This window comes from Diabrotica undecimpunctata, chromosome 8 (genome assembly GCF_040954645.1).
Source record: "Diabrotica undecimpunctata isolate CICGRU chromosome 8, icDiaUnde3, whole genome shotgun sequence".
NCBI classification, from domain to species: Eukaryota; Metazoa; Arthropoda; class Insecta; order Coleoptera; family Chrysomelidae; genus Diabrotica; species Diabrotica undecimpunctata.
This window is the reverse complement of record NC_092810.1, coordinates 28,773,436-28,796,647: the sequence shown is the minus strand read 5'-3', so window position 1 is coordinate 28,796,647 and position 23,212 is coordinate 28,773,436. Positions and strand designations below refer to the sequence as shown.

Sequence of the window (23,212 nt, the reverse complement as noted above, 5' to 3'; positions counted from 1 at the left end):
GAGTGGTGGGTTTTTCGGTCAAAGTGGAGAAATAAAAGACAAAGAAGGTGGCTACTTCATCTATTTATTGAAGACGTTTCGCTTTCTGTTCAGAAAGCATCATCAGTTCATCTAAAAAGAACAATATGAAACCAAACATCCATAGAGAAGTTAAAAAAAGTGTGTTACCTTACAAAGATATGTAGCAGTCAATGATGTTAAAAATATGAAAAAGCTTACGAAACTGGACATTCAGAGTTAAAGTTGTATAAAACAATTAATTGAAACTAGGTATAGTTTGCAATTTAACAAAATTAGCACAGCAAAAGAACATGTGATAAACATACATGTATATAAAAAAGTTATTATAAAAACTTAAGTAAAAAACATTAAGGTTTATTTTATAGTGTAAAGAACTAGAAAGATCATGAGAATGCACTTCCAACAATTTATTTATAATCAATTACATTTTAATTTTAACTTTAGGTAACAGTATTGAATTATTTAAGATTAATATAGTAATAAAGATAAAAATGAAGTTACCAGTCTCAAGCTTACTGAATCTCGCAGGTAAATGAATTTACAGGTTTAATACCCACGAAAACAACGTGGATAGATATGGCCTTGAGGTCAAAATGACAGAAGAGCAAGGCAAAATACCAACCTCTAATATAATAGAGCGGTACATTCATAGAATTTGATAAATTTGGTTGACAACTTGTCGTTAAAAAGCCAAAAAATGAAAGGAAAAGGTGGTTAAGATCACCATTTACCCTCCAGTGATTGATTTGTTAACAAAGAACAAAGCATGCGAGGTCAATCCAAAATATCATATATTATAATATTAATGACGTCACTGGTTAGCCAGCCAACAGGTGAAGATTAATTCAACTTCCACAGTCCAAGGTTCATAGCATTTGGAACTGTAATGAAAAAGATTCTATGAATCAATTTCAGTTGGTCAAAAGGAACAATTACTTTAATTATGTAATAGTGATATTGACCAAATAGTTAATAAAATGTAAGTTGATAAATCTAAGTTAATAAGGAAAGAATAATTTATTTTATTTTAATTTAAATTTATTATATGAAAATGTGATAAAAAACCCATTAAGGGACAAATTTAAAGTAAACAACATATTAAGCCTAATTCTGCAAAATTAATGCATGATAAATTTGGCTCAAATTACTAATGTCGGTTCTCTTATTAAGGGTATTTGGATGTTTTAATATTGAATACATTTCTAAAAACTGTCTTTTAACGAGATTGCGTTCAGTGCCAAGAATTTTAACTTCATTAAAGTTCGGCAAGAGCACAAGTATGCTTAGATAAGTTAATATCACTGCGGTGTGTCGTAAGACGCCCTCTCAGTGATCTCCCTGTCTGACCGATGTAACATGAGTCACACTCAGCACAAGGTATATGATATATTACATTAACTTGTTCCAGAAGGGACAGAGGTGTTTTAGTTTTAGACAACAAATTCCTGACAGTCTTAGCATTCTTAATTGCAATTAAAGTAATTGTTCCTTCGTCTTGATGTTCCAGGCGAACTGATTTCTCGGTCGCTGCACGCTGAGTTTAAATATCTTGTTGCGCTTCTTGTCATTGGTCCTGTGCGCAGAGTGGGCGTGGTCTTCGTCGCTATTTGAATTTCTAGGTTTTTCTGCAGAATTGTTTTCCACATATTTGGGAGTCTTTGGGCATCATCTCTGGTGTTTAAATTTTTTGGATGTTTTTCGATCTCTATGGCTTCCCTGATTACCCGTTTGGCCTTATTTTCGATGTTGGCTAGCATTGTTGTTCCATTTAAGTCTATTTTGTGTCCTGTGTTTATGACATGTTGTGCTAGGGATGAAGTTTTCTCTTTTCTTTCGATGGCGTTTCGATGTTCTTCGCGTCTAACCTGTATCCTTCGATTTGTTTGTCCGATGTACGATTTATTGCAGTCTTCACACGGGATCCTGTATACGCCTTGATTTTCCAATGTAACTTTTGTTTTTGCTGATGGTAATATGGTTGCGATTTTTCTGTCGGTGTTAAAAATAGTTTCTATTTTGTTTTTTCTTAGAACTCTGCTGATTTTGTCTGTCGTACCCTTTATATAGGGCAGGATAGTTTTAACGACTGGTTTTTCTTCTTTTTCTGGATCTTTGCTGTTGTTTCGGGATTTCTGTGCTTTTTCAATCGTAAACATGGAGAAACCATTTTTTCTTAGAGCTGTTTTGACTTTGTGAATTTCTTCATTCTTATGGTCCTCATCTGCCAGTTTCTCAGATCTTGTTATTAAGGTTTTTATTACCGAATTTAATTGTGCAGGATGATGGTGTGAGTCTGCGTGTAAGTACCTGTCAGTATGGGTTGGTTTTCGGTATACTGTATGTCCGTATCACTGAGTCCGTGACTTCACATGATATCAACACGAAATATTTAGGCGGTAGGTGTGTTCTTTTTTAGAATCACTTTGCCGAGTACACTGGTATTACAGCCACTAGACATATTTTATTATATACGCGTAGAAATAATATTTAAATATTTCTATTAATGTTAACTTAAAGAAGTACACAATAATATGTTTCATTTAATTTGTATAAATGCATTATAAAGCGTTTTTATGAAGAACATTTATTCGGAACACACTGTAACTGTAATCGAACGAAGGTGATATTTTGGCATAAATTTTTGACAGTTGCGGTGTTGACACTTTTTATTTTACATTTTACATAAAATAAAATAAATATCTATGTATTCCATTTTACATCTTTATACGACGCATACAAGGGGATGAAATTGTTTTTAACAAGATTATTTTTTAACTCTTGTTTTGTTTCTATTTCTTTACATTAAATATTAATTTGTTTTGTTGTATAATCCACTTTTGCAATAATTATGTGAACTATTTGATTTAAAATGGATTCAGGATTTTTTTATACTTTGGCAACTATGTAACCTTCGATCTCTGTCAATGATAATGACGTGCAACGGTAAGTAAATTAGAGGGACTGTATATGGGTAATTCTCCACTAAATGGAAAATCCCTGTCCCAAGCAAATTGTATGTAATAAATCGAGGGCTGAAATCCATAGGGTTCCAAGCGACATTTACAAAAATTTTCAGGAGACGAATTTTTTAAAGTTTGCTGTCAAATAAAACGGTTTTAACAATATTGTACTTTGTCAGATATGTTATATATTATTGTTTAAGGATTTGGTAATACAGTGATTCTTAAAACAATGCTGTCGTTGTGATATAAAATGCAAATTTCATAGTTTTTTCAAAATTTTACACTTGTACTTGGAACCTTAGGGCACTGTAACAGCTGTACTTGGAACTTTGTGTCCCTAAATAAATTTGAAGTTTTAAAAATGTCATATTATGACCTATTATGTCATCATTGTAGACTTTATTGCCTTTAACAATAATAGCCTATACCATGACGTTGGAAGGATCAAAGGAAGAAGAAAATTAACGAAGAGTAGAAAATTAACTTTTATTTTTATAAACAGCTTCGTTTCAGAAATCAAACATTTCATGTAATTCTGATCTTCCAGTGACATCCATTTATACGCAAACTCAATATGCTCAAGCTTTTTCGCAGTCAGAGATTTGGGTTTTGTGTTATCGGCCGAAGCTACTACAAAGTTAGCAGTGGAATTATTTATGGGAACCACTCTCTGTTTCTTCCTAATACTGCTGGTAACTTTACTAACATTGACTGTAGAAAATTAGGCGCTGTGATCATTCAGCTTATACTGAAAAGTAAACATGTCTCCTTGCACAAAACGTAGTTGACATACTTTAGTGTAAGGTATTTTATTATATTGGTATAATGATGCTGTTTTTTTGAAGTTTTTAAAGTGTATTGGTTTCATATTAATCAGATATGATTCATATGGTTTCATATTCACAGAATAGCTTTCGTTTGTTGACTTTTAACAATAGTCTAATAAACGCTAGTGGAGACCAAATATTCGTAACCTTCATAGCTTTTTCTATGCGAGAGTGGATATTATCGACAACCTGTATGCACGAATGACCAGGTATGGAGTATTTCATAGTTGCCATTTGGATATTAGGATGTCTGTTAAGGAAGTCAGTGATTGCTACTGAAATCAGGGAATTCCTGTTCTGAGGAACACAACTATCACTCCACATGATTATCTCGTTTATTTCTGGATGTTTTAAAACTACTTTCTCTAAAATTTGTATTAGGGCACTAGACAAATCATTGCCTGATCTCCCACATAATGTTTCTGGCCATACTGCACAGTAAACTTCTGAATCAACAGAACTGAGCTGTCAGATTGTATACGTTTAATTTCTGTTTGTAAAACAGCACATAGACTTCAGATTGAGGTAGATTTATGTCATTTTCCAGATCAAAACATATAATGGCACAGTTTGAGTTCTCTGTTTTTTTGTTATTTTCACGTTCTTGGCGCATTATCAATTTCTTTCTAATATGGGAATTATATGCTTGTTGCTCTTCTGCCTGCACCCTCTTCTCTTTTTTGACCAATCTATAGTCTTCGCAGACGTCCCACCTATCCGTTTTCGGTTGCAAGACTCTAGATTATGCTCAAAATTAAAAATGTGTCTATACAACGACAGCTTTTGTGGAGGTATATTGTTTGCATTGCACATTTTAATGTACAATTCATACATTTTTTGTACGTTAAGTGTTGGGTCTAGATATCTTTTTTTTTTAATCTTTCCTGCAATAATGTGCTTCTACATATGGAAAATTGAAAATTATTTTCTTTGCTTTAAATGCGATCTTTGGTCACTTTCCCTCTTTTATCAGAGTGTAGTGTGCCCGAATCACTCTTCTGTAAATGCACAGTATATATGGGCTTTTTCTGGAATATATTCAGAACCGGAGCTACAATAATCCTCCCAAGATTCATTTTCGGACACAGAGGACATTGTAAACAAGAAAATGATAATTTTAACTGATAAAACTCACATGTAACTTTCACCAATACTCTCACTATAGTACATGCAACCATATGGTTCTAACTTTAAACCATTTCGTGCGCTTGGAACTAGATTTCACTGTCGATTGTGGCGTTATCTGTCAACGAATCGCAGAACTTTCAATACCATTATATGCAGAATTTAAAAAACAATAGATTTCTGTTAAAAAACGAGTTTTGTACAAACTGTCGCTTGGAACCCTATGGTTCTCAGCCCTCGAAATGTTAATATTTTTAAGTTTTTTTTTATTAATAAAGATATATTATTAGGCATTCTTGGCATGTCACATCCTATTTAGTAATTTAATAATGGAATATATGAATAAATAAACCTCAAACACCTCAAAACACAGTCTCCTGATACGTCCCTTTTCCAGAATTACAAATCTTGTTATAAGTTAATTTTTTCTTGTCGTTAATAACTGAATAAAAAATATCCAAATACATAAAAAAAACCGTAATGGTAATTTTAATTGAAAATACGTTTATTTTGACTTTTCAATTTCCACTTCGGAAATAGCTCCCAAAATAGAAGTTTAACAAGTTATGAGTTTGCTATCAATATTAACATCAAACTCATGTGACTTTACAACATAAAAGATGTATCCTTGACATGTTATTGACATACTAATAGCGATATTTTATTTTTATTGCTTTATTCTTTTAATATTGGCAACCAGATTTTTAAACCTACATATTTCTGAGGATTTTTGTTTAAATTTTAAGACGGGATATTGAACACTGATAAATCACCTTTTACAGCGCAATATTTAAAAAATTCGTACACACGTAGTGTCAGTAACGTTTTTTTATTATGAATTTCCAAAGTACAGATTTAAAAGCCCGTTTATTGTATAATTAAACGGTCTACGTGAAGCACCCCCTGTATCCTAAAAGTATTTTCACCTTTTACTCCACATCTAAACATATTTTTTCGTAGTTTAGTAAATAATACTCACCCTAGCATCTTCTTTAAATTGAACGAAATGATTAGGATTCCTCAACGTCGGCCCGGTAGAGGGAGCGTTAAGGAAAAATTGATTCGAGACCGGCTGTCCGACTTGAAAATGTGCCGATATCACATTGGCATCGTTTTTTCTCTGGGTCTGTTTATAATGACGGGAATTTATCCTTTCAGCAATTCGCACGCCACTGTGCCATCGTTTCACGAGGAACTTTATTCGGAATATTGAGATGATCACAAATACTGCAGCCCTAAACGTATACACATGAATTAGTAACGTGTTTTTTTAGGTTGTGAAGATAGATATGAATATAGATACAGAAAAAATTATTCTTTTTCCTACGAATTTCGCATTTTTTCTCTAGGTATATCGATCTATATATAATTAAGAGTAAATAAAAACTTACCTAAATCTATGTTTCGGCGAAAACTCTCGCCTAAACAACGCTCGTTGGGTTAGAGGATCAGGTAACACATCAACTACTCCTTGAGTTAACAAGTACTTCATGAGGTACCGCTTTTGAAACACTAATGCCTTTTTCGTACTTTCCAACTTAAGAGTCTTCGCAAATAAATAATCCGCCTATAAAAAATTTAAATCAGCAACATTTTCGCAAAAGGAGCAAAGAAACAGTGTACACGATCATTATTTTAGGAAATAAATATATTAATTTAGTTAACGTCAACATTTTTCAATGTCAATGAGTCAATTATGATTAAAGTAATTATTCAGTATAGTCGGGAATACACTTACGATTAATTCATGTTAGATCTCAACAAAAGTGCAAAAATTATCTAGAAGTTTGATACATTGTGTATCTGTATCTGTAGAGTAGGGAGGGCGAGTTAAGTTTCACAGCACTTAGGCCACAATTGACCCATTGTGAATCCTCCCAGGGAGCTGCCACCCTTAGCTCATTGTCCATCGTGCCATTTCTAGGAAGGTGGACAAGTCACCAGGAGATATCTCTCTTATGTGGGCAGGTGAGGGCCAGGACTCGCCGAACGCGTACTCTCGTATTAACGATAACTCCGGGCATTCACATACGACATGCTCTACAGTTTCGTCTTCTCGTTCACACTTCCTACATAGAGGTGTGTCTGCTAGCACCAGTGTGTGGAGGTGTTTGCTTAGTTGACAATGACCAGTTAAAAAACCAGCTGTCAAACGTAGGTTTTTCCTGGTCATTCCCAAGTACTTCTTTGATGCTGACTCTTTAAGGTTACTTAGTGTTACCCTGGCAAATTTACATCCTTGCCCTTCTTCCCATCTTTTTACGGTTTGCGTATGGGAGTGACATTTGACAATTTCCGCGATTGTTGTAGTTGACCAACCAAAAAGATCCACAGGTCCTAAGAGTCTTAGGCCTGCCTCCTTCCTAGAAAATTGGTCAGCAATGTGGTTGCCTTTATTCCTATCGTGACCTTTAACCCACCTATTACTATCCGAAACTTGAGTTAGTGACTAGTGACACTCCATTACTAACCCTGATAAACACGTGGTCTATTCAAGGTTAGTAGAGCTTGTCTACTATCTGTGCAGATCATTATAGTTTTCCCTGCCTTACCTTTTTGGATTATCTCTTTTGCGGCTATGGAGATACCAGTCAGTTCTGTCTGAACTACGCTGGCATTTTTGCCCATATCCCACTTTATTCTTAGGTTCAGTGATCTGGAGTATATCCCGCATCCTGAGCCTTCTTTCATTTTTTAGCCATCGGTGTATATGCAATAGGCATTTGCCACGTTTGTCTTACTATAAAGTCTTGTTTCGGTTTTGTAGGGTCTGTTAAAGACAAACTTTGGTTCAATTGAGTCGCAGCCTGCCTGTAGCAGTAGTAGCGCATCCAGCTTTCCCCGCCAGAAACAAGTTCTCAATTGTCCCATTTCTACATCAAGGTTTGCAGCAGCTGAGCGCAATTGCATTATTGTCACTAGCGCCACCTCTTTGACATATATGTCTAGAGGCGTGATACCAATGATCAACTCCATTGCAGCAGTTGGTGTGATGCATTGTGTATTTGGATGCAGTTTTATTTTACCGTTTGCAATATTTAACAAACGTTTGGAAAATATTTGCGCCAATAGATCATTTTGCACTTGTACTCTAATCTCAATGGTCAATCGAAATGTTTCGACAATTCGCCATAAAAACGATTGTGTTAAACATGCATTAATCTCAACCGCATATGTAAAGAGAGGAACAACCAGTAATGTCTGTCGGAAGTCACCAGACAGTCGTAATACAGCATCACCGAATAGTTTGTCGTTGCCGTTTAAAGCTTGCATATTTCTATGCAATGCTTCTTTTATTAATGTTACATATTGCATTTGGTTTGCCATGAACGTCTAATGACAGTTTGAGTATTAAATGTGCTGTTCGCCCACCATCTAACAAATTTCTGAATCAACAACTGTAAGTTGCCTACATTTGGCGCAACTCAACGACCGTAAATTATCATAAATTACGATTAAAATATATTACAATTACGATAAAAATATATATGACAAATTTTATGGATTTAGTATACTCAATCTTCATTGGCAAGAATCTTATCTGCACCATATAAAACTTAAAACCCAAAACCATATAATTGGTCCAGAAATTTGTTTCTTATGCGTTGCCCGTTGCACCCTTCTGTCGCAAGAGTAGATAATATAAGGAATCCGGAATCATCCAGATTTAGCCATACCGCTCACACTCCCTCTAAGGGGAAAATTCACTTATCTCAGATACGTACGGTATTAAAAGGATAGGAAAGGTATTAAAAGTCCTTATAGAGATGTTCATTTAGACTTAGCTGTTTTATGTTCTCTAAGAGGTTTTTGGGAATAACACCAGTAGTAGACAGAATAATAGGTACTGTCTGGGTACTTTCCATTCTCCATTGTCTCCTAATTTGTATTTCTAGATCTCTGTACTTGTCCATATTTTCGTTGTATTTAACACGCAAATTATTGGTGTTAGGTATAGCCATATCAATAAGTGAACTTTGATCAGATAAAAGGCATATATCGAGCACAGTTTAATTTAATCTTGCCCAAGTACTTTCGATCCCTAGATCATCTTCAGGGTCATCTGAAATAAGTCAAGAAACGTTTTTTTTATAACCAAAGAAATTGATTAACTTCGATAAAAACTCGAAGTTTATGGTTGAAAAAGAGTTTTTATGTGATTAACGTTTATAGACTTACTTCGTCAATTGCGGCCTATCCGGCAAGAACAAAATGTCATAAACATATAAATGTACATCACACTACACTACAAAAGGACAAACAAACACTTTAAAATTATTTAAGAAAGGCTACATTACTTGCAGAAGCCGGAGACAGAATGGCTCCTGATCTAACGGAAATGTTGGGGTGACATGTGACAAATGACAACTTGGATGAGCAGTCACAATCATAGATATGTGATCTGCACCTTTTACAATTCTATGAAACTAAGTATTGACCAAAAGTCCAACTGACACTACTATAGAAGGTCACTGATGAAATATAAAATTATATAGAATATTTTTTTTTAATTAGATTGAATAATCCAGATCTCACACTCAAACATGTCTGTAATAATTAAGGTGTTAGTTTGAGAGCAACTGAAGTCAACGTAAAGTAAGAATGCAAGAAAAGGACTAAACAATATATTAGACAGTGGGTAGTTGACTACAATAAAATGGTCTACCAAGCACTATCTGTAATGTAGAAAGGAAGAGATCTGACTATGTAATTAAAATACTAAAAATTGAAAATCAAAATTGAAAGCAAAGTATATAAATGGGGTGTAATCCAGGTAGTTCAGTTGAACCCACAGTCAATGGTATAACTATAAAATTAATATGGATGTGCTCAGTGCAGGAAGTCTAAACAGTCGAGCTGGGTCCCCTACGAGGTGAAGCTGTAATAAAGTTTTTAAAAATAGGTTTAAATTTAGTACAATTTAAATTAATTTGAGTATTAAGACAGTAAGAAACAAAACAAGGGAAACAAATGAAAACTCTCACTGTCTTAATACTCAAATTAATTTAAATTGTACTAAATTTAAACCTATTTTTAAAAACCTTATTACAGCTTCACCTCGTAGGGGACCCAGCTCGACTGTTTAGACTTCCTGCACTGATCACATCCATATTAATTTTATAGTTATACCATTGACTGTGGGTTCAACTGAACTACTTGGATTACACCCCATTTATATACTTTGCTTTCAATTTTGATTTTCAATTTTTAGTATTTTAATTACATAGTCAGATCTCTTCCTTTCTACATTACAGATAGTGCTTGGTAGACCATTTTATTGTAGTCAACTACCCACTGTCTAATATATTGTTTAGTCCTTTTCTTGCATTCTTACTTTACGTCGACTTCAGTTGCTCTCAAACTAACACCTTAATTATTACAGACATGTTTGAGTGTGAGATCTGGATTATTCAATCTACTTAAAAAAAAATATTCTATATAATTTTATATTTCATCAGTGACCTCCTATAGTAGTGTCAGTTGGACTTTTGGTCAATACTTAGTTTCATAGAATTGTAAAAGGTGCAGATCACATATCTATGATTGTGACTGCTCATCCAAGTTGTCATTTGTCACATGTCACCCCAACATTTCCGTTAGATCAGGAGCCATTCTGTCTCCGGCTTCTGCAAGTAATGTAGCCTTTCTTAAATAATTTTAAAGTGTTTGTTTGTCCTTTTGTAGTGTAGTGTGATGTACATTTATATATTTATGACATTTTGTTCTTGCCGGATAGGCCGCAATTGACGAAGTAAGTCTATAAACGTTAATCACATAAAAACTCTTTTTCAACCATAAACTTCGAGTTTTTATCGAAGTTAATCAATTTCTTTGGTTATAAAAAAGAACGTTTCTTGGCTTATTTCAGATGCCCCTGAAGATGATCTAGGGATCGAAAGTACTTGGGCAAGATTAAATTAAACTGTGCTCGATATATGCCTTTTATCTGATCAAAGTTCATTTATTGGAGCATTCAACCTTATATTTATTTATATCAATAAGTGTTGTTTGCCTAGTAAGTTTATTAACTAGTATGAGATTCGATCTATTATGTGCCACTGGTTGGTCTGTGAGCACAGTGCGGTCCCAGTATAGCTTGTATTTGTCATTTTCAACCATTCTGTCAGGGACGTATTGATAATAAAGAAGATAGTCGGTTTGGAGAAGTCCCAGTTTGTCAGCTAGTTCTTGGTGGATAATAGTTCCTACTGAGTCATGGCGTTCTATATAATCAGATCCGACAAACGCCTGGCACCCCTGGTAAGACGTTGGATGGTTTCTTGGGCTTGGCATCCATATCGGCATTTGTCATTTTGGACTTGAGAATCTTTAACAACATATTTCAGGTAATTTTTAGTTGGAATAACCTGATCCTGAATGGGAAGTACAAAGCCCTCAGTCTCGGGAAACATCTTTCCTGATGTCAACCAATAGTTCGACGCTGTATTGTCGACATATTCTTGGCTGATCTCATTGAGATGTCTCCCATGCAGGGGTTTACTCATCCAGGTGCGCATTTTTTCTTGCTTAGTCAGGTGGTTTATGCGCATTTCTTGTTCACTCAGGTTAAGCGGCGTTAGTTTACTCAGTTAAATTAGCAACCAGTTTATCCAATTGCTCACCTATGTCCATAAGTCCTCTTCCCCCTTGATATAGCGGTAATGTTGTTCTCTCTACTGCACTGCGTGCATGGTGTTTTTGTGCCTTTATGAGAAGTGTTCTTACTTTCCGCTGAAGACTCTCTATATCCGTTTTTGACCACTTTATAATACCAAATGAGTAGATCAACGGAACAGGCGTACGTATTTAATGCCTTAAACAAATTTTTACTATTAATATATGAAAAGTAGAAAGAAAACGTGGACCAGGAAGGCGAAGGATTTCCTGGCTGAAAAATCTACGTACGGGGTTCAACACAAAAACCACAAATCTTTTCAGAGCCGCAGTTTGCAATATCATGATGGTCGCCAACATCCGAAATGGATAGGCACTTCAAGAAGAAGATATGACCGATTTAGTTGTCTTACTCTTCGTACGAACTCGGAAGTTAGTTCGGTTTTCATTTGTTTATGGTCAATTTTCAGCGCTTGCTTCACCCAGAGATATTTATTTATACATATCATTTTCACCCATTACCTCGATGTTTTGGCCATCTTGTATATGGAAACCCCCGGGCTAAACCTTTCCTCTGACTTTATTTAGTATATGGCACTTGTCTAGTCCAAAATGCATACTGATATCATTTGAGAAAGTTTCTTACAGTTTTTAGCATCTGATCTAGGTGGTTTCGAGTGGAAGCCACTAATTTCAAATCATCCATATACAACAGATGATTAAGCTTTGCCACAACAGTATTGTTATTTTTGATCCTAAATCCTAAGTCAGTGCAGTTTAGCAGCTGAGATAGTGGGTTCATGGCTAGGCAGAACCAAAGTGGACTCAACGAGTCCCCCTGGAAAATATCTTGGTTGATTGGGATATTTTCAGTTTCGATATTGGTTTCACCAGGTATTTGAAGGTGAATTTTAGTCTTCCACTCTGCCATTATATGCTTCAAAAAGGTCAAGCGATTATCATCGACTTTATATATTTTCAATATATCTATAAGCCATTCATGCGGCATTGAATCAAAGGCCTTGTTGTAGTCAATGAAGGCAGTAAAAAGGTTCCTTTTTTTGGTGTATGCCTAGTTAGAAATGAATGAGTCGATAATAAGTCGTTCTTTGCAACCCATGGAACCCTTTCTGTTGAGGCTCTATGATATTGTTTAGAGCACAGTGTTGTTATTCACTTCATTATTACTTATCTGTATTATTATACTTTTTTTATTAAATATTGAATTAACATAAAGACATTTGTCCCTTACAACAATCATCGAGTTATTTTTTGGCATGTTTAATAAAAAAGCAATGGTAAAGTGAATTTTAGTCTTCCACTCTGCCATTATATGCTTCAAAAAGGTCAAGAGATTATCATCGACTTTATATATTTTCAATATATCTATAAGCCGTTCATGCGGCATTGAATCAAAGGCCCTCTTGTAGTCAATGAAGGCAGTAAAAAGGTTCCTTTTTTTGGTGTATGCCTGGTTAGAAATGAATGAGTCGATAATAAGTTGTTCTTTGCAACCCATGGAACCCTTTCTGTTGAGGCTCTATGATATTGTTTAGAGCACAGTGTTTGTTGTCATTCACTTCATTATTACTTATCTGTATTATTATGCTCTTTTATTAAATATTGAATTAACATAAAGACATTTGTCCCTTACAACAATCATCGAGTTATTTTTTGGCATGTTTAATAAAAAAGTAATAAAGAATTGCAGCTCCACGATATTATGGGTTGGTTTTAATACAGCGTTAAAAAGAAATAATGATATTTACTATAACGTCATTAATTGTATGAAGTGTAGCGCTAGTTGTTTTGCTTTTACTCTGTATTAGAAATTCTTTGGGAATAAAAATCTTATATAAGTACTTACCCTAGCTGCCAAATCGTTTGACGGTAGCTGCGCAGACGAATTTTTCACAGCTCCTCGCATAATTTCTAGCTCGTTCTCTACTTGCGTTTTTTCATTCGAAATTCTGGTGACCAAATCCACAAGCTTCTTATTTTCAATAAATGCGCTATTTAACTCCCTAATTTTTTTTATCAGTTCGTCGGGTATGTCGTTGGTAACAGTTACAGCCGCCGGCGATTCGAAGGAATTCTGAGATTTCAGTCTTTGAAGAAGTTCCAGTTTTTGTTTGATGAGATCGGCCTTTTCTTGCGATATTTCGTCCTATAAACAGAATTAGTCGTCTTGTATGTTTCTTTTTGTAAACGCTACAAATAATATGCGTTCGTTATACTTACTAAAACTCTTTCCTTTTCCAGTGTCGTCTTCGTAAGCTTCTCTTTCAATTCCCTTTCTCGCGTCTGCAAACTGTACACCTTCCCCTCTAAATTTTTCTTCCTTTGCATTTCCAGAGCTAAAAGATCCTTTGTACATTTATAATCTGTCGTCATATCCAGATGGGTCTGTCTTAAACCGGCTAATTCGCCAATGAGTTTGCTTTGTTCGCCCAGTAAGACTTCGTGATCTTTCTGCAGTTTATTCAAAGCGATAGATTCTTTGCTTGGAAGTTCTTTGTATTTTGTAGATTCAGATCTGGAAGCCGAACTTATATTCTTTCTCTAAAACATATTAAATATAGTTTTGTTAGGTTTTTCTGTGGATTCAGGGATTTAGTGGTTTAACTAACTTTATTTTCACTCCAAAAACTCACGAAATTGCAAATATCATAAATTCTAATTACATTAAAAACACAGTGCCGCAATTAAAAAAAATGATCGATGACTGAGAAGTGGACGGTGTTTTAGAACTCACGTACAGATCATTCACAAACCGCCATCTAACTTTTGTACGAAAAGACATATCTGCTTTAGTGGCTATGCTTAATAAATGAAAATATTAAGACCAAGACACTAAAAAAATCATTGTTTACAAGTTAAAAACTTTTTTATATATATATATATATATATTTATATATATATATATATATATATATATATATATATATATATATATATATATATATATATATATATAACACCTGTACGGTATTTTTATACTGCTATCTGGTCACAAATGACCAATTATCAGTTATTTTCTGACCAACTTAAAAAACAGCAAATACATAAATCTAAGGGCTTACCCTATGGCTTACTCTTATTTTATCTATCAACTAATGCACTACAACTAGCATGCAATAGCATCACAGCACTATACTCTGCTTTTTACACTAAACTGTTACATATTTACACTAACTCCAATAGTTTTCCCTTATGAATCTTTTCTTTAGTTCAGTGTTGTCAAGAAGCTGGTTTCCATCGACATTCATATGACGAAGCAGCCTCTACTCGTGACTTGCTGCTGTTCTCTTGATTACTTAGATCACAGTTTCCATACCCAGGTCCTGGTGGAGGTTGCTGTTACGGATATACCAAGGAGCATCAACAATGTTCCTCAGTACTTTGTTTTGAAATCTCTGGATAATATGTAGATTACTAGCTTTGGTACAGCCCCATAGTTGGCACCCATATATCCATACTGGCCTCAGTACTTGCTTGTAAATGGATAATTTATTATGAATGGATAATGTTAAATTTTTTCCAATCAGCCAATACAATTTCTTATATTTAATATCAAGCTCCCCTCTTTTCTTTTTGACATGGACTTTCCAGCGCAGCCTCGCGTCTAGGGTGATGCCCAAGTATTTTGCTGACGCTGCATAAGGATTCATTTGGATCCATTCATTCATTCAATCTGGATCCAAGAACTTTTGCAGCATCTTTTGGGAGATTTAAATCTCTAACTAAATCATTTAATTCTTTATCTTCATCAGGTTCATATGTCTCATCACATCCATTTTTCTCATTGTCAATACTTTCACAGGCATCAGTCATTACTAACATCTTTTAGAACAATAGAAGGACACGAACAGGTAAGTGTGTCGATATTTGCTACTGGTCTAAAAGCAGAAGTTAAGTTAGGATAAACAATATATTTCTTGTTCTTAACTGAGTAGCCACATATATTAATCAGGCAAAAGTAACAATCATCCATATGATTTGATGGTTCTCTACAGACCACCGGTATTCCAAAGGACATAGCTTTCTTTTTACTGTTAATGATAGTCGCAACGACTCGACACAAGTTCGACAAACAGTATGTGGGGCCCATGCCTTGTCTTGATCACCAAATTTTATACCAAAATATGAAAAGTATACATTTGCTACAAATTTGCTAATATGTTATCTCTGTTTTACAACCACAAATATAACAAAACACATTAGGGCTTCTTCTTCTTTGAGTGCCCCTCATATCGGAGATTGGATATCATTAGGGCGATTCTAATTTTATTTACTGATGTTTTGAATAATTCGTTAGTGGTACAGCCAAACCACTCTCTTAAATTTCTCATCCAGGACATTCTTGTACGGTCTGTATTTCTGCGTCCTTGGATTTTTCGTTGCATTATATTTTGTAGGAATGTGTACTTTTGTCCTCTCATCAGGACTATTAGGGCTATTTGCACCCAATCTCCGAGATTGATTAATTTTAGAACAAATAATAAAAAAATATTTATCTGTTCATACAACACGACAGTAGAATTGAAACTGACGCGCTTTCTGTATCTTCAATCTCGACTAAGCTTATCATCAGAAGTGTAATACTTCCTGCTATAATTAGCAGGTCACGCGATATGAAAAAGGTCTCAACGGATTTGGATTCAGCGCCAATTACTCTAGAAAAATACTTGGGTTCTTGGACATCAAAATCTTTGCAGCACAGTGTAATTATCGTCTACAATTCACAAGGATATCGCTTACAAAAACACTTCGAGAATACTGATTTTCTAATGAATACTCGGCAAGCTCATATAAACAGATCATCTGTTCCAAAAATAGGAAGCGGATGAACGGAGACCGAAACTCGCGCGATAACACGAAATTGCAGAAATTTACGGTGACTAGAACATCGATAAAAACAGTGTAACACAACAGTATTTTTCGCGCACATGACTATGTATACAAGGTAAAGTCAAAATCATCGGAAGCTTCAGTTCGTTATGAAATGTCTATTGAAGGAGAAGTCAACTAACTCGTTTATTGGCAGTTGAGACTCCTACGATTTCGATTATGAAAAACTTACCTTAAGCGAGTCTAAATCCTTTTCCAATTGTTCATTCTCCGATTCTTTTTCTGATATAGCTCTTTTGAGGGCTTCATTCACGTCCAAAGCGGCATCCAACTGGATTCTAAGCTGTTCTATACATTGGGCATCTTCTGCACTAGTATGCAACAGAGCAGCACGTTCTTTCTCCAAATCATTTTGCAATTCCGTTATTTTGTCTTGTAACGTGTTTACTTGTTGAAGGAGCTGTTTTTTACGGGTTTTTTCCTAACAATGAAAAGTGTGGTTTTTATACAAAAATAATGAAACAGGAGAATAGTCCATAATTTACTGATCGATACGATTATTTGCGGAACATGTTTCAGTGGATTAGATTAAATTGACGCAGGGTAACAAACTTAAGACTACAAACCTTGGTTAAAGACTTTTTGTAAGCCTCGACGTCTTGGACTTCCGAAATTGAACTCAAACTCTGGTCACTAACGGCGCTCATGATGTTGGAATCGATTTTGATAGAGTTATCCAATTCCCTTTTGAGTTGGTCGGCTATATCATCTACTGAAGTCGTCATTTCGTTGCTCTTGCACTGCATCAACTGAACTTTTAAGTTGTGGATCTCTTGGACTAATTCTGCTCTTTTTTTCTGTTCCTCTCGGAGCTTGTTTCCCAGATCTATGATGTGGCCAGGTTCCTGAGACGGTAATGCATTATAAACAAGATGTAAGATAAAATACAATTATTAAAGTCAAATGTGTCCCATAAATTAGTTCATAACTGAGATACAGATAATAATTGAATAATTACCTGTACATTTAAGTTACAGAAACCTTTTTTGGAAGATTTATTTTGCACATTTCGACTAGCTCAAAGGACAGAACACACCAATAGCTAAATTGTGTTCGTGCATGATCGTCAGAGTAGATGGTAAATAGTTTGAGTAAATGGTCAGCGGTTTGAGTTGGAAAATATACAAATTGTCTTATCAGTCCTGAAAATAAATAATGGAAGCTTTTGGACTATAATCAGACAAATAAAGGAAGGAAACTGCAGTAAAAAAAGAAATAACTGCAGTAAGAAATACAAATGAAACCCAGACCAAAGCGGAACAAAATAAATATTTAAGATATGGAAATAATCAACTAAGTAATGAAATAGTAGATGACGAAAATGAAACATCAAGACGTATAAAGAACTGAAACAAGCGAAAAAGAAGTAATAAACGATTACCAAAACCAAAAGTAGCTAATGCAGATCTTGAGATGTTGATATAGATCCATAAAATGGTAAAAGTCGAGGATATCGCAACAAAAATTGCCAAACTCAAATGAAGCTTCGTAAGCCATACTAATAGACGAAAAGACTAACGTTGGAACGCCACACTACAACACTAGAGACCTTGCAAAGGTAGGCGACAAAGAGAAAGACCACAAATGGGATGGGTAGATGACATAAAAAAACCAGCCAGAACAAATTGGAAGTATGTTACTGTTGTTTTTTCTCTAACATTGATAATTTTAACCCCTAAAAAATAAAAAGCAACCAACGCAACGGCATAAGTCCAATTTTGAAGTGGAGGTATAAGCTAAATCCATATTTCCTTGCAAATCAGTGGAGACAAGGTATTCAATGACGTTGTTTTAATTATAACTAATCTAATGGGCGAAATTTAGGGGATAAACTGTGATAAGATCTTAAATTATATTGTTTAATGTTAATTGACACCCATTCCCTTTATTAAAAGATGATTTGAATCAATTTTCCGCTTTAATTTACATTTATACAATTTTTTTCTAATAGGGATAGCTTTCAACCCTAAAAAATAAAAAGCAACCATCGGCACAATCCCAAATTTTCATGCAATTCAGTGGTGACAAGGAAAATTACAGGGTATCGCCGTATTTCTCCAAAAATGGACGATAGAAGGCTAAAAAGAAGAATAAGATAGCTGGGTGAATATGAATACTAACAGTCACTGACGTAGAAAATAGAAACCACTGGAAGACATGGGTAAATGAAAACTGATATAACTCCAAATCCAGAACTTAAAAGAGTAAAAGAAGAAAAGAAAGGGAGAAAAATATACTATCTCTACAAAACAAGTATTTCATTTTTATACATTTTATAAGTCAATATATAACTAATATAACCAATTTAATTAATATCGATAAGTAAACAATTTTAAAATTCATGAATCAATTTACAATAATTGTTAATATCCACGTACCTGTAATTTCTATACATTATTTACCATTAACTTTATATTATATACTTTTTAGATATTCTCAAAACAAAAACATACTCGATTCGTTCACCAAAATATTATTTTCATAGATATTTAAAACAGATTATGTCACTATCTCGTGTCAACATATCGTGAATACCATTATCTCAGAATAGTGGCAATCTGTGAATAAAAATACGTGAAATTTTACGAGTTGACCTTCGAAATTAATCATTCGTTTTAAACCCATAAATAAATTATAAAATACACAGTACGGTAAATAAAAAACTCACCGGATAATGGTTACTTCAATCAAATTATTCCCAACAAAAATAATTAATTACTATTTAACTGGGAATAAGCCACAATTAAAGGTTAAAATACGTTTATTGACGTTTCAATTTCCACTTCGGAAATCGTTCTCAAAATACAAAACAAAACAAAAATAATTGATCGAAGATTGCCACATATTTTCCGATTTTTCGATATCAGTACAAAACAATAATTTATTGGATTTGTCGTATTTGTTTTGTTAATGCACACTGACAGTAGCGTTACCGGGTGTCCTTTTGATTTTTTTTTATTTTTTAAAACCATTTTAATAAAATAACGTATGGTCCTAAAGTTTTGGGAAAAATTTCAAAAGCATATAACTCTGACCACAATAATCTTATATTTTTATTAAATTATTCAACAATTTAACTTAACTATCCTTACTATAAATCAAAATTCAAATAACAGACAAGGGACCATTATTTTCGATTTGCCTAATAATTCCCCTGACACGTTGCATCATCCTTTGGACGACCTCGGAGTCAATTACTCTAATTTTTGTATATATGCGGCGTCTTAACTGTTCCTGATTTTGTGCTTCCCATCCGTTATTATACACTTTCCGACTTAATATTGCCCAGAACTCTTCAATTGGACGAGCCTGAGGTAGGTTGGGGGGATTGTCTGCTTTCGGTACAAAGGTAATGTTGTTAGTTTCGTACCAGTCCCTTGTGATCCTCGCGTAATGACATGAAGCAAGATCTGGCCAAAAAACTATTTGATCATTTGCATGATGTGAGTTCAAAACTGAAGCAATTTAGAGAGACATCTTTGAATATAAATATTTGCGTTTAAGGCTTTGCCTCGAACAACACCAATGTAGGGCTGCGAGATAAAGCCAGCCTCAGAAATTGCACACCATACCAAAATTTTGTCCTCAAATTTTTTCTTACTTTTGAATTTTATTTCATCCGGTACATTTTCGTAATCGTTCGTGTAAAACCCATCGTTACCCTTCATCTCACAGTTGGACAAAGTAAAATATTTTTCATCGTCCATCACGATCAACTTGTTGACGAAATGCACTCGCCTTAACGCGCGGCTACATCTCGGAATTCTCTCTAATTGATCCTCTGTGTATTTTGGAGCTTTCCTTCTTTTCCGGTAGATAATATTGTTACTCGATAGAGTCCTGTATACTGTAGTCTTTCCAACATGAAATCTTCTGGCCAGTTTTCGCTGTGAGACCCCAATTTTGTTCTTAGCTGCTTCAATCAGTCTTGCCTCTCTTATATGGTTCAAAATCCGCGGTCGGCCACTTTTACGCAAGTTAACACATGGTATCCCTTCTTCACATTCTCTGATTGTGCGATAAATTGTCGATTTGCTTATGTTTTGATCTCGATAAATATTAACAATATCTCGTTTCGACATTCGCCCAACCATATTATAAACACCTCGACGAATATCAATTTTATAAGACATTTTGCAGAGCACAAACCAAAATATTCTGCTTTGTTTATTAAATGTCAATAACTGATGACATTTTAATTCCATGGCCTTCTTTGTTAAATGCATTTTGCTTGTCAATCAGACCAGGTGAAATTTTTCCCAAAACTTTAGGACCATACAAAATTAAGATTTTTCAAACTTTATAGAATTAAAAATATATGAAAAAGATATGAAATTTCGGAAGAATATGAAGGATATCACGAATATATTAAGATACAAGAAACAAACAACGCGACTACCAAAAGAGCACTAGAGAGTGTCTTCATGATTAATAAAAGTATATATATATATATATATATATATATATATATATATATATATATATATATATATATATATATATATATATATATATATATATATATATATATATAAATCGTTTAACTAAAAGACAAATTTTGATTTATTGACTTAAATAGGGCCTCTGCCTGAATACAAAATAAACAACTGAACGAATCCTAACGTGCGTCATATCAAACGGAAGGGAAGGAAATAACGAATATTAATATATTAAAGAAAAAATTAAAAAAATTAAGAAAAAATAAATGAGGCGACTAAAGTGTACTACAATTTATCTTCATTAATAATGAACGTATAGCAACATACGAGATATAATAGGGTACTATGAATACAAATAGATTTACTACCAAAAGGACACTACACATCGTCTTCGTTATTAATGAACGTATAGCGACATACGACATATTGCGTGACACTATGGATGATAATAGACTTATTTGCTTTATTGGCATCTGACTGATTTTAAAATAAACAACTAGTCTCATACGTCGCATTGACTACCAGCACTATTTTCAAAAATTTAAACAATTCTAGACGTGTAAGATCAGTTGCCTATAATATATTATAAGCAAGGTGGCGAAAATAAAATTAGTAGTTTTCAAATAGGGGTAATGTCTGGCAAATTGTGCTGAAGTTAAGGGGAAAATGTCCTCTTTTTGTGAAGAAACTAATTTAGATCGTTATTTCTAGAGTTATCTGGGAAGAATTGGGACGAAATTTAAATGTTTGAATCTCGGTATTATTCGGTGACCTCCGTGTGTCAAGTTGTCAAGTGTTCGGGAAGACGACGGAAAGGAAGTGACTAGGTTTGACCGTGGTACCGAAAAGTTCTTTCTAGTTTAAAAACGGCATTTTGGTTTTTTTTTGCTGCTGTTCCATGTGGGATCTGGACTAGTACGAACCGTGTGGATATTCAAGGGGATAGTGTGGGTTCCACGGCACCTGCGGAACCAGCTGCGGTCACGCCTATATATGGAATTTGTTTGAATTTGTTTGAAAAATCTACCTACTCGATAAATCCGCGTTGAGGACCACTACTAAGTAATAAGAGCATAATATAACTCACCTGTATTTTACTCTTAATAGATACCAAATTGAGATGAACCTGTTGATGATCTTCGACCATTTGTTTTATAATTTTGTCTTTTTCATTCAATAATTCCGTCAAGTGATTCTTTTCCTTGGTAAGTTCGTCGATTTTGGACCCCATTTCTTTTACTTCCTTTTCCAGTTTTCTCATATTTTCAGAATTACCAGCTTCCAAGTCAGATTCTAAGGTGGCTATTTCTCGCTGATATCTGGAAATGTCGATTTTTATTATGTATGTATGTATTTTCAATTAAAATTGTGGTATATTCCCATTAAATTAAATAAATCACACAGCAATAACTTTGTTTAAATAATTATCTTTTTGTGCAAATAATTGTTACACAATAGACAGAAAAATTCTTGAATTTAATTTAAATACAACAAACCTGTTGGCTTCTTCGTGTAAATTCTTTATCGCAGTCTCCTTTTCTAACAACCAAGATTTCTGTGCATTTTTTTCTTCCTCTAATGATTCCAATGAAGACTTCTGAACTTCCAACTTTTGCTCTAACTCTCTGGTAAACCGTCTCCTCTTAGCCATTTTGTCCTTCATACCATTCAGTTCGTGATTTAATGATTCAATCTGTAACAATTTGTTTTCTAATTCCTTTCTTAACTTAACTATTTCGTTAGAGTGTTCTTTGAGCGCGTATTCCAATTGCGAGTTCGATGAACGCGAGTCTGCCAACTGTGTCGATATAATTTCCATTTCTTTTAGCAAGGCAGTCCTCTCGACGTTGCAGTCTGATATTGTTTTCTTACACTTTTCGATTTCAACACTGAAAAATACAAGAAAAAGATAGTATCGTTATCATAACGAAGAAAACAGGTGGTCACAGCTACACCCGATTTGGAAATGCGTGATAATGCAGGTCTGACCGAAGTAAAAAAATTATAAACATCGATACGTTATTGCGTCGACAATTTATAAGTATCATTGCTCCCGACAAATTTAGAATACACTATAAAATGTACATAAGTAAGTCTTAAGGTTTTAAGCTATAGTAGAAGCCACAGTAAGAATGCAGTGCAGGTAAGATAAGCAATGTATTTCTTACGGGAGAACGGCCGACCACGTTGCCGGTTTGCCCCGAGCGGCGCATCAGGACCGGATTTAAGAATCGTAGCAATGGAATATACGCGCACACAACAATTGCCTACGGTTGTATAAAAGACTAATCTAACTAACTGTTCAACGTAC

At 34.4% G+C, this 23,212-nt stretch overlaps 1 protein-coding gene across 3 annotated transcripts in view; it reads right to left on the bottom strand.

The window, feature by feature from the left end:
- Positions 1–23,212, bottom strand: part of Plp (Pericentrin-like protein) — a 147,968-nt gene that overhangs the window by 16,203 nt on the left and 108,553 nt on the right. For all 3 annotated transcript variants that reach the window (XM_072539956.1, XM_072539958.1, XM_072539957.1), the window contains 8 exons: positions 22,398–22,790; positions 21,989–22,220; positions 17,029–17,307; positions 16,635–16,883; positions 13,793–14,113; positions 13,419–13,718; positions 6,328–6,503; positions 5,916–6,171 (listed from right to left, as the gene is read on the bottom strand). In XM_072539956.1, coding sequence (XP_072396057.1) covers positions 5,916–6,171; positions 6,328–6,503; positions 13,419–13,718; positions 13,793–14,113; positions 16,635–16,883; positions 17,029–17,307; positions 21,989–22,220; positions 22,398–22,790 — 2,206 coding nt within the window. The remainder of the gene's footprint in view (positions 1–5,915; positions 6,172–6,327; positions 6,504–13,418; positions 13,719–13,792; positions 14,114–16,634; positions 16,884–17,028; positions 17,308–21,988; positions 22,221–22,397; positions 22,791–23,212) is intronic.